Source organism: Balaenoptera musculus, chromosome X (genome assembly GCF_009873245.2).
Source record: "Balaenoptera musculus isolate JJ_BM4_2016_0621 chromosome X, mBalMus1.pri.v3, whole genome shotgun sequence".
NCBI lineage: Eukaryota > Metazoa > Chordata > Mammalia > Artiodactyla > Balaenopteridae > Balaenoptera > Balaenoptera musculus.
This window is the reverse complement of record NC_045806.1, coordinates 15,349,208-15,361,410: the sequence shown is the minus strand read 5'-3', so window position 1 is coordinate 15,361,410 and position 12,203 is coordinate 15,349,208. Positions and strand designations below refer to the sequence as shown.

At 37.2% G+C, this 12,203-nt stretch overlaps 1 protein-coding gene across 7 annotated transcripts in view; it reads right to left on the bottom strand.

Annotated features, from left to right (window-relative positions):
- PPEF1 (protein phosphatase with EF-hand domain 1) overlaps positions 1 to 12,203 on the bottom strand; it is a 147,223-nt gene that overhangs the window by 17,180 nt on the left and 117,840 nt on the right. For all 7 annotated transcript variants that reach the window (XM_036841022.1, XM_036841027.1, XM_036841025.1 and 4 more), the window contains 2 exons: positions 6,483 to 6,668; positions 4,924 to 5,066 (listed from right to left, as the gene is read on the bottom strand). In XM_036841022.1, coding sequence (XP_036696917.1) covers positions 4,924 to 5,066; positions 6,483 to 6,668 — 329 coding nt within the window. The remainder of the gene's footprint in view (positions 1 to 4,923; positions 5,067 to 6,482; positions 6,669 to 12,203) is intronic.

Below are 12,203 nucleotides of genomic sequence, written 5' to 3'. Positions count from 1 at the left end.
GCTGGAGGAATCAGACTCCCTGACTTCAGACTATACTACAAAGCTACAGTAATCAAGACAATATGGTACTGGCACAAAAACAGAAACATAGGTCAATGGAACAAGATAGAAAGCCCAGAGATAAACCCACACACCTATGGTCAACTAATCTATGACAAAGGAGGCAAGGATATACAATGGAGAAAAGACAGTCTCTTCAATAAGTGGTGCTCGGAAAACTGGACAGCTACATGTAAAAGAATGAAATTAGAATACTCCCTAACGCCATACACAAAAATAAACTCAAAATGGATTCGAGACCTAAATGTAAGACCAGACACTATAAAACTCTTAGAGGAAAACATAGGAAGAACACTCTTTGACATAAATCACAGCAAGATCTTTTTTGATCCACCTCCTAGAGTAATGGAAATAAAAACAAAAATAAACAAATGGGACCTAATGAAACTTAAAAGCTGTTGCACAGCAAAGGAAAGCATAAACAAGACGAAAAGACAACCCTCGGAATGGGAGAAAATATTTGCAAATGAATCAACAAAGGATTAATCTCCAAAATATATAAACAGCTCATGCGGCTCAAAATTAAAGAAACAAACAACCCAATCCCAAAATGGGCAGAAGACCTAAATAGACATTTCTCCAAAGCAGACATACAGATGGCCAGGAAGCACATGAAAAGCTGCTCAACATCACTAATTATTAGAGAAATGCAAATCAGAACTACAATGAGGTATCACCTCACACCAGTTAGAATGGGCATCATCAGAACATCTACAAACAAGAAATGCTGGAGAGGGTGTGGAGAAAAGGGAACCCTCTTGCACTGTTGGTGGGAATGTAAATTGATATAGCCACTATGGAGAACAGTATGGAGGTTCCTTAAAGAACTAAAACTAGAACTACCATATGACCCAGCAATCCCACAACTGGGCATATACCCTGAGAAAACCATAATTCAAAAAGACACATGCACCCGAATGTCCATTGCAGCACTATTTACAGTAGCCAGGTCATGGAAGCAACCTAAATGCCCATCGATAGACGAATGGACAAAGAAGATGTGGTACATATATACAATGGAATATTCCATAAAAAGGAATAAAAAGGAATATTCCATAAAAAGGAACGAAACTGAGTCATTTGTTGAGACGTGGATGGATGTAGAGACTGTCATACAGAGTGAAGTAAGTCAGAAAGAGAAAAACGAATATCGTATATTAACGCATGTACGTGGAACCTAGAAAAATGGTACAGATGAACCGGTTTGCAGGGCAGAAGCTGAGACACAGATGTAGAGAACAAACGTATGGACACCAAGGGGGGAAAGCCGCGGCGGGGGGGTGGGGATGGTGGTGTGATGAATTGGGCGATTGGGATTGACATGTATACACTGATGTGTATAAAATTGATGACTAATAAGAACCTGCTGTATAAAAAAATAAATAAAATTAAATTTAAAAATTAAAAAAAAGAAAAGAAAACAATCCTACTTACTACAACACCAGAAAGAATAAAACACTTAGAAATGAATTTAACAAAAGAAGTCCAAGACTTGCACACTGAAAAGCACAAAATATTTTTCAAGGAAATTAAAGATCAAAATAAATAGAACAATATGGACTGGAAGATTTAATATTGTTAAAATGGCAATAGCCCCAAATTGATATTACAGATTCAAAATAATCCCTATCAAAATCCCAGTGGGCATTTTTGCAGAAGTTGACAAGCTGATTCTAACATTCACATGGAAAACAATCTTAAAAAAGAAGACTCAAATTCAACTCACCTTTCCCAATTTCAAACTTACCAAAAAGCTATAGTAATCAAGTCAGGGTGTTACTCACATTACGACAGTCATACAGGTCAATGGAGTACAACTTAAAGTTGAGAAATAAACCCATACCTTTATGGCCAATTGATTTTTGACAAGTGTGCCAAGACAGTCAAATCGGGGAAGGATAGTCTTTCCCACTGATGTTGCTGGGACAATTGAATATCCACATTTTAAAGAATAAGGTTGGACCCTTACCTCACACTATACACAAAAATTAACTCAAAATGGATCAGATATCCAAATATAAGAACTTAATCTATAAAATTCTCGGAAGAAAACATAGGAATAAAGCCTCATGACTTTGACTTAGGCAGTTGGTTCTTAGATACCCCATCACAAGCAGAAAAGAGAAAACAGATATATTGGATTTCATCAAAATTAAAAACTTTTGTGCTGCAAATAATAACATCAAGAAAGTGAAAAGACATCCCATAGAATGGAAGAGACTATTTGCAAATCATATATCTAATAAGTGACATGAATATAGGATATATGAATAACTCTTATAATGCAATAATAAAAAGAGTAGTAACTCAATTAAAAATGGAAAAAGGATCTGAAAGAGACATTTCACTAAAGAAGATATACAAATGCCCAATAAGAACATGAAAAGATCCTCAAAGTCATTGGTCATGAGGGAAATGTAAATCAAAACCAAGAGATCCTACCTCACATCCACTAAGATGGCTATAATCAAAAAGACAGATTATAACAAGGGTTGTCAAGGATGTGGAGAAATTGGAATCTTCATACATTGCTGGTGGGAATGTAAAATTGTGCATCCCCTTGGGAAAAAAGCTTGCAAGTTCCTCAAAATGTTAAACATAAGCGTTACTATATAATCCAGCAATTCCACTTTCAGGTATATACCCAAGAGAAATGAAAACAAATGTATACACAAAACCCTGTCCACCAACGTTCAAAACAACATTATTCATAGTAGCCAAAAAGTGGAAACAACCCACATTTCTATTAGCTGATAAATGGACAAAGAAAATGAGGTCTATTGATACAATGGAATGTTATTCAGCCATTAAAAGGACTGAAGTACTGATACATGTTACAACATGAATGAACCTCAAAAGCACTGTGCTAAGAAAAAGAAGCTAGTCACAAAAGACCACATATTGTGTAATCCTATTTACATGACATGTCCAGAATAGGCAAATCTATAGGGACAGAAAGTAGATTAGTGGTTAACTAGAGTTGTGATGGGGGGGTGGTGGCCAGGGATGGGGAGGTGATAATGATGAGTGACTACTAATGGATATAAGTTTTCTTTTTAGGATGGAACAAATGTTCAAAAATTAGTTTATGGTGATGTTACACAACTCTGTAAATATACCAAATATCATTGAATTGTATACTTTAACTTGGTAAACTTTCAACAAAGCTGTTAAAATAAATTACATATATATATGTAATATATATATATGTGTGTGTGTGTGTGTATAAAATTTATGTGGAGACATTTTTCTACCGAAGGGGAAAATCCAAAAGTTATAATGAAATTATAAAATGTGATTTCATAGAATAAAGCAAAATCAAGACACCAACAAAATATATGCATCATGCCCATAAAAATCCTCTATCCCTCCTATGCAAAGAATTCCTAAAAATTTATCAGAAAATGACAAACAGCCCAATATAAAATAGGGGAATATTATAAACAGGAAATTCAAAGAAAAGAAAATGCAATGTTCAAAAATATAAGATGGGTAAACTCAGCTGTCTAAAAAATGCTAATTAAAACAATGAGATTTATCATTTTTATCTATCAGCTTGGCAAAAATTAAGAAGGGTAATAACTTATGAGACTAATGAGGATGTGGAGAAATTAATATGTTGTTTTCCAGATTGTTAATTGTTATAACTCTTTTGGAGTATCTAGCAAAATTTTAAACATTATAAATCATATATTTTGAAATCTTATGTAAAAAAAAAAGCACTAAAAACTTATGGATATGTGTATATATATATATATATGTACAGACAGACAGACAGACAGACAGACACACACACACACACAGAGGAATGTTTGTTATAGTATTGCTTTTAAGTACAAAACCCTAGAACCAATCTGGATGGCCATCAGTTGAATACGATTTAGCTATCCATAATTGTTACGGTATACATATACTACAGAATATTATACATCTACCAAAAAGAATGAGTTAGGTCTATATGTATGAACTTGGAGTAATGTTCACGATATAATCTTTAGGGAAAGAGTCAGTTGCAGAATAGACTGTGCAGTGTGATTCTATCTTTGTTATAAAAAAAAAATGTATGTATGTTGTTTACTGCCTTTCTCCTCCCACAGGGATATGCTTTGATGAGGGAAAAGACTTTTGCCTATTTTGTTTATTTCAATATCATCTGTGCCTAGAACAGTGTCTGACACATAGTAGGTGCTCAACATTTTTTTAATTCAACGAATGAGTAATTGCTTGTCTATTTTTGTAGGAGCAAGGAGAAGAGGGCGGAAGGATCCTCTCTAGGCTATTAATTTCAGTTGCCTCTGGGGAAAAGAATTGCTGAGAAGTACTGGGAGAGAAGATCATTAACATTTTCTTTATACATCTTTGTTTTGTCTCACTTGTTAACAATAAACATATTCATTCTATAATATACAAAATATTAAAAAGATAATGTCAAAGGGAGGAAAGGGAGATAAGCTATGAATGCCATCACACAGAGACACATACTCAACTCAGTCATATACACTTCTGGGTAGAGAAGAGACAAAGAGGCAAGAGCAGACTGGGCTGTCTGGGGCAGAGAAGGCTGGAGGTTACAGGACTGGGTGGGTGCAGAGACTTTCTTTTCCTTATATTCAATTAGGGACTGTTTGTGGATGCTGATTGCTTTATCCATCTAAAGAGATGTATACACTGAAAACTGCTGCTCTTGGTTTCAAATATGAGCGCATTCACCACTTGGCTTCTGGAATTATTTCCATTTTGTTTATACCAATGAGTAACGAGTAAGCCATTTTCTTCACTCCCATGGCTGCTCTTAGTCACTCTGGACTGGTTCTACTTGGTCACTAGTACCAGAGCTCAAAAATCTCCTTAGAGTATACACACCTTTGGTAAAGAGGCCTCAAGCACGTTGCGCTAGTCATTTGGTACTGGAAAAATCGGGGGGGCGTACCAGAACTCACTCTGATGTAAGCTCCTCGATTGCTACCTTCTTCATAATAATTAGATGCAGAAAATACAGTAATAACCTGGTTAAAGAGAAAGAGTGTCAGGTTCACATAGAGTTAGTTCTCAAAAGGTCCTTCAATAAAGTCAGAAACAGCTCAATTCTTAAAAAGCAAAAATCAAAGTTCAAAATCCATACAAATCATCCAAGTCTGATGGGATTTCCTGTGATTCCATTGAAGAGAAACAAGGCTTTTAAATCACTGTCTCCAGGAGCACTAACTTCTAGCCACTCATCCCCACAGTGCATGGCCTTGCAATCTTGTGTACAGTTTCAGTTCTGTATCTTACAATCCTCCTTAATGTTCAGTTTTGTAAATTCTAATTTTCCAAGGGGGTAAAGCCTTTATTTTCTTTCCTTGTGATATTTGACCATTCAAAATAAAACTTGTCTAGTATCACAGTCCTTTTCTTTTGTCTATAGCTGACTGATTTAGAGGGTTCAGGGCCCCCCACAAAACCAGTGCTCTAAGGGCAGAGAAATAGTGGCTAGATAAGGGACCATGACCACTCTGTCGGGAAGGAACCAGCCTTGGGGGCGTGGTGGAGGATGGGGAGCCTTGGGAGGGTAATACTTGTCAGTGACAGGAAAGCTGGTTTAGGCCCAGTCCTGCCCTAATGAGCAGGTCACTTCAGACAAACCACTGCTATTTTCTCCCCGTTTTCTTATTACAAATAAACCCTAAATAATACTTGCCTTACCATCTCGCAATGTCAGTATGAGCCTCCAATGAACTAAAAGAGTTGGGAAAAGTGAAAGTGTTGAGATAGAAGGAAAGGCCATGCAATTTGGTATTCCTTTTTAATTATTGCTGTTCACTACGAGAAAAGGGGGCAGCCCAGGACAACCTGGGACCAGAAACCAGCTCCTCAGGCCTCGCCTCTCTAGCCTATCAGACACCACCGAGAAGCACAACGCATTCCATTTTAGTGGCCGCAGCGAAACTGCCCACAGCCAGGGACTTGCTAGAGCTCACCTATTCAGTGAATAGAAGAGAAGTATGTTTTGTGGTTCTGCTCTGCACAGGGAAAGTGCAAAAGGTGAAAGAGAGCAAACTGGATTCACTGCTGCCTTTCTGTGCTCAGTGAGGATAAGTACATTCTTAACCCCACTACTGGAGATTTGCCTTGTGATTAGCACAGAACAAAGCCTTTCTGTGTGTGTACTTAGTGCCATGTGTCAGAGTTTCTATCTCTGGGATTAGGGAAGATCGGAGAAATAAACCAAATATCTCTTAGGGTGAGGGACAGTGAGGCCCCTTGAAACAACCTCTGTGAACCCAACAGTCTCCTGTTTCTGTCTACCAAAGCATGGAGTTCTGTTTTGGGCCTAGGGAAGACATTTTCCCATGGGCTTTGAGGTCAGACACATCCTGTGAAGAAAGACTAGGCTTGGGGGAAGGATGTCTGTGATGATGTCACCAACACTGTTAGCTTACCTTCCCATCATGGCAAATTTCATACCCTTCGGGCTTACATTCATGAGACCTAATAAGCATCTTCAACCGGTATTTATTAAGAATCCTGGAGGTAATGTCTGGTCCAAAATAGCAGCCCCCTCCTCGACTTGTATTTGGGTAACAGCCTCTTTTGCCTCTGGGATCACTCCACAGAATGTCGATAACCTTGGAACAACAAATCAGATTAGGCTGCCACTTCGAAGTGAGAGTTTATCTTTCTAGATTCCAACTTCTTTTCCAGAAATATTATCCCAAGTTATCCCAAAGTCTCACTATTTCTCATTCCTCCTTCAAAACTGTTCACACTCATCTCCTCCATGAATCTTTTCCAGAATAATTTGAATGCCCATAGCCACCACAATCCCTTTCTACCCATCCCCAATAACCAATGTAGCAATACTTAGTAACCATGAAGGATCAGCCCTTGGGCTTTTTCTTTTTCTTTTTTTTTTTAATTCCATCGCAATTGCTTCACAATTGCTTAACCTACAGGGTCTTTTCTCTTAAAAAGAACTTCACTGCCATGTTCAAAGGAGAAAGTAGCTCCCCACAGTGAACATACAGGCACTTGGTGTTTTTAATATGTTCAAAGAGATAAGGTAAGTCTCCCAGCTATGGTTTTGGCCCTGGTTTTTTTCCTGTTGAGTACATAGCATGATAAAGCCTTTTCCCCATCACAAATATAGGCAACTGTTCATCCAAGAATATCTTGTAAAGCATCTCCTTCACTTTTTGCCCCCCTTGATAAGCACATTCTCAGCTTCAGCAGTACATTTAGCCATTGACTGGTTTTCCACAAGTATGTTTTTAGCATAACATTTCCTTGTGGGGATGAAAGAGGCAAGTGCAGGCTGCATGATGCTCAGGACTGAAGACCCAAGTTTCTAAGAATTTTTTCATAAAAAATTGGGGGCTCCCTGTTTGTAGCTCCGATCTACATATAATGTTTCTTTATTCAAACATCTCCTATGGGAGCTTCAGCAGTAGTGTGAAAAACTAGCTTTGTAGCTAAAGCTATGCAACCTTGAGAAAAGTCTTTGGGTCTTACTTTCTTTAAAATCAGAGGTTTGGGCCAGATGACTTGTGAAGTATCTCAAAGTTCTAACAGACTTTATTTTCTAATTTTTCATAGTCTAATAGACTGTATTTTCCACATGTTTCTTTGAAGGGCATGAAGAAGCATGTATTTTAAGTTGTGCAGTTATTCTAGTGGGTCCAAATCAGATCTTAAAAAGACCAGAAATGGTTGTCCCACTAAACCTGACTGTACACCCATTTATAGGTCTGGTATTGAAGGGGAGCTAGAAATAAGTGAGGGGAAAGACAGTGAGGTGGAGAGAACAGAACTGGTAGGAGAACTTCTCTGGAATGCTAAGCACCTCATCAGAACTGGAGAAACTGTGCACCAGGCACATTCCGGACACTTGCAGATGATTGATTTTTTGATGATTGACTGAAGTGAGAATTAAAACCACCTAAGAAGATTCAGATCAGGATTCTCCTTTCTCCCCCACTGAATTCCAACACTGGCACAACCCTACCCTACAAATAAATATAATAGAACCCATTTACTTTGCTGGTGATTATGATGAAAATAACACTTGCATTTGAAACTGAGCCATATCTGAATCTTACACCATGAATTCATGTCTGGGAGACATGATCTGACCTTTAGTATAATGAAGGAGAAAACATGGAACACAAGGAAGCGTGTTTTATAAGGAGGGGATTAACTTTTAAATTCCTACATGAGATGCAAGTCATTTACAGCCAAAATTACCCCAGGAAAACCTTCTAAATTACTCTTAAAGCACAGTATACATGATTTTGTATATAAAACCCTATACAGACATATGGATGTGTGAATATTTTATGTATGTGATAATGTAGAACATATGATAAATTATATGAAACTAAAATTTTACACTTTTTTCTCCTTTTTGCCATATGTATATACTTGAAATTTACATAAATTAAATGTACATATGATGGGACCCTGTTAAACTAGAATAAGCACTGGCCATGGAGTTAGCTCTTCAAGTGTCACCTATGTCAACATGGAACCTATTCGGGCCTTAGCTGACTCCTCAATGAAATGAGGAAGATATAGCTAACATTCATTTTTCTTTGGTTCAAGGTCATAAGGGGTATCAATTTTATAGAAGTGAGCTTCTTCAGAACCATCCATTCAATGAGTTCTGCATTTCTTTTCTCTGTCCAGAATTCATTCATTCATAAACTTTATAGAGACTGTGACCACAATATAGATTTAATTCTGAGGCTCACAAACAAAAAAATGCTATAAAAGTCACTTTGTTGGTGAAACAAATTCCTCAGCAGAGACAATCTCTTTCCTCTCAACAACATCCTCTCCACTGAAATGCAAGGGCCTTTGGGAGTGCATGAAAGAATAAGTATTTACAACATTCCTTCCTGAAAATTTTCAAACCAAAGATTGGAAAGGTTTTTATTGAATGACAACTTTTGTATGACCTGGTCAACAAAAATCTATTTGTGTCTCAGCCTTTACACCTTCTAAATCCGAAATAAATCCTGCAAGTGTCCCATGCTTGCCTACAGTTTTAAGTAATCCAGTTTTCAAAAGTATGCTTTTGGGGAGAGATAATAGCTCTGAAAGATGTATCTAAATGCTTCTCTTCTAAGACACTAATACTGTAGATTCACTTTTGTATTTTCCCTTAGTTATGTGTCCTCCTTCCAGCTTTTGAACATGTCGTCTTAAAAGCTGTGCTCAGCCCAAACCTTCCAGCCGGGTACCTAGATGGCTTTAGATGCCTACTCCTTGCCTACCCATCGCCTCATTGGATGAGGGGAGACTAGAGTAGTTCATTACTTTCTTGAGATCTCCTATCACTCTTAAGTCATCTTTCCCTTCAGAAAAAGAGCATGGGCATTAAAGTCAGACCTGGGATCAAATCCTGCTCTATCATTCAGTGACTAGCCAAGTGACTACAAAAAAGCCATTTCACTCTTGGGAGCCTTCTCAATGAAGCTGACTACCCTATTTAAAATTGCAACTCTGTCCCCTACCTCCAGTTCTCTGTTTCCCCTAACCTTGCTCTAGTTTTAATTTTTTCCATAGAACTTCTCACTTAACATAGTTACTTGTTATTGTTATATAATTATATATGTAATATTATATAAATAATATAACTTCATATATACATATTACTTAGCTCCTCCCCCTAAAACATAAACTCCATGAGGGAATAGATCTTAGGTCACTTACTTTCTCAAAAGCTTAGAACAGTGCCTGACACATAGCAGGTACTCAATAAATTTTACTTGTTAAGTGGATTAAGAGAAGAGAGTCACTCAGGACATAAATAATTAAAATTATTTTTTAAACCTTTCTGGCCTCTTTGTTGTTTCAAGTCTGTCCTGAAGGAAGAGGTCACGCTTGTCTCTATACGATGACTCAGCTATGAATACATACATCCCCCACATCTCAGGGAATATAAGATAAAATTTAAATTACAGTGCTCTGCCAAGAATCATGCACTTCCATGAGTATGGAACAAATAGCCTACGATCTTTACTGCAACACAGCTCACAGATATTAAGAAATAAAGTAATTGTGAAATCTGTTTTTATCTGGAAATTTCAACTCTAGCTAACTAAAGTGTGCATGTCCATGATGTACCAGGATATGAGGAAAGAGAATTAAAGGTACAACTGAAATTATTAAAATATTGGGAATGAGATTCTGGTCAATTTTACCCTGCGCCAGCTCCAGTCATGTACACTGAGTCTGTAAGATGCCTCACCTACATTGTTGGGGTGAGGGGAGGTTCTATTACAGAATAATGACCACCAGTTTCCTCCCTCCCACTTCTTAAGGCTCCATCTCTCTACAATTCTAACTCATCCAAGCTTCCAGACTCCCTGATTTTCTTCTTGTGCAACTCCAATCTTTTTGACATCATCCTTTTTATTCACTATAACCTTTGGTCTTTGGAATTTGGATATCAAAATTTAAGGAGGCATCTTTTCCTACTTGCTATAGGATGCCTCTTATACTTCTTTGATTTTTAAATACTTTGAATGCACAAGCCAGTGATGAATTCTATTTCTCTCTTATTACCTCTTCCTCTCCCTCTCTATCCTCCTGCCTCTCTTTCTCCTCATTGATTAGAGATTATTTTACATCAGAAATCACATTTTAGGGACTTCCCTGGCAGTCCAGTGGTTAAGACTCCACGCTTCCAATGTAGGGGGCGCGGGTTCAATCCCTGATCAGGGAACTAAGATCTCATATGCCACGTGGCACAGCCAGAAAAGAAAAAAAAAAAAAGAAAAGAAATCACATTAGTTCAACATTTTCAGCAATCAAGGTATAAGGGTACAGAATCAAGAAATGAAGGCTTCTTGGGGGTAAGCAATTAGAAAAAGGCTAGTGGTTTCATAATACTAGTAGCAAGAGTAGTTCAGCTAGAAGTTTAATTGATAGAATCAGGGAAAGGAATAGATGAGAAAGAACCTTCTTAAGGCCAGAATAAGCCTTGAAGATTGTCAACACCCTCCCCCTGCAAAGGAGTCCAACTTTAATGGGATCAGATTGTGAAGCTATTTGTGAGCCCCAGGGCATTATTAAAAACAATAGCGCAATCAGCTAGCAATTAGTGAAGGCTAATAGCTGTGTCTGATACAAAAAGAGGCAGATGAGCCAAAGCTTAAAGGGGAAATCAGGGAAAGAGATAGTTGAAGAAAGCCTAGCTAAAGCTACAACCATCCCTGGTAGGGAAACTGTGTGCATGCCCAAGGCAGCACTCTGTGAGGCATGACATCAGAAGCTACACCCTGAGAAGGAATAGATTTCACCAAACTAGTCCAGAGAAGCCACTAAACAAATAAATGAGCAAGAAAGCAAATAATAACAAGCCCCAGAGGAGCATGGAAATAATTAGAGTTACTATATTACCTAAAATATCCAGTTTTCAACAAAAAATTACAAGACATGCAAAAAAAAAAAAAAACCACACACACATACAGGGGAAAATAAGCAGACAATTGAAATTGCCTTTGAGGGGATTAGAAGTTGACTTAGCAGACAAGGATTTCAAACCAATTATTATAAATATTATATTAAAACACAGCTATATATATATAACACTTCACTGAATGAGATCAGAATACATTTTCTTCTCAAGAGCACATGGAGCATTTTCCAAGATAGACCATATGCTAGAGCATTAAAAAAAAAAAGCCTCAATAAGTTTTAAAAGGATTTAAATCATGCTAAGTATGGTCTCCAACCACAATTGAATTCAAGCAGAAATAATTAAGAGAAGGAAATATGGGAAATGCACAAATATACAGAAATTAAACAACATATTCCTAAAAAACATATAGGTTAAAGAAGAAATCACAAGAGAAATTAGAAAATACTTTGAGATGATTGAAAACTAAAGCACAACACAGCAAAACTTACAAGATGGAGCTAAAGCAGTACTTAAGGGAAACTTACAGCTTCATTAGCAAAGGAAAAAGAGTTCAAATCAATGACACTACCTCTCACCTTAGGAAACTAGAAAAAGAAGAGCAAAATAAATCTAAATCAGAAGCAAGGAAATAATAAAGATTAGAGCAGAAATAAGTGAAGGAGAGAATAAAAAACAATAGAGAAAAGTCAATAAAACCAAAAGTTGATTCTTTGAAAAGACCAATAAAATTGACAAA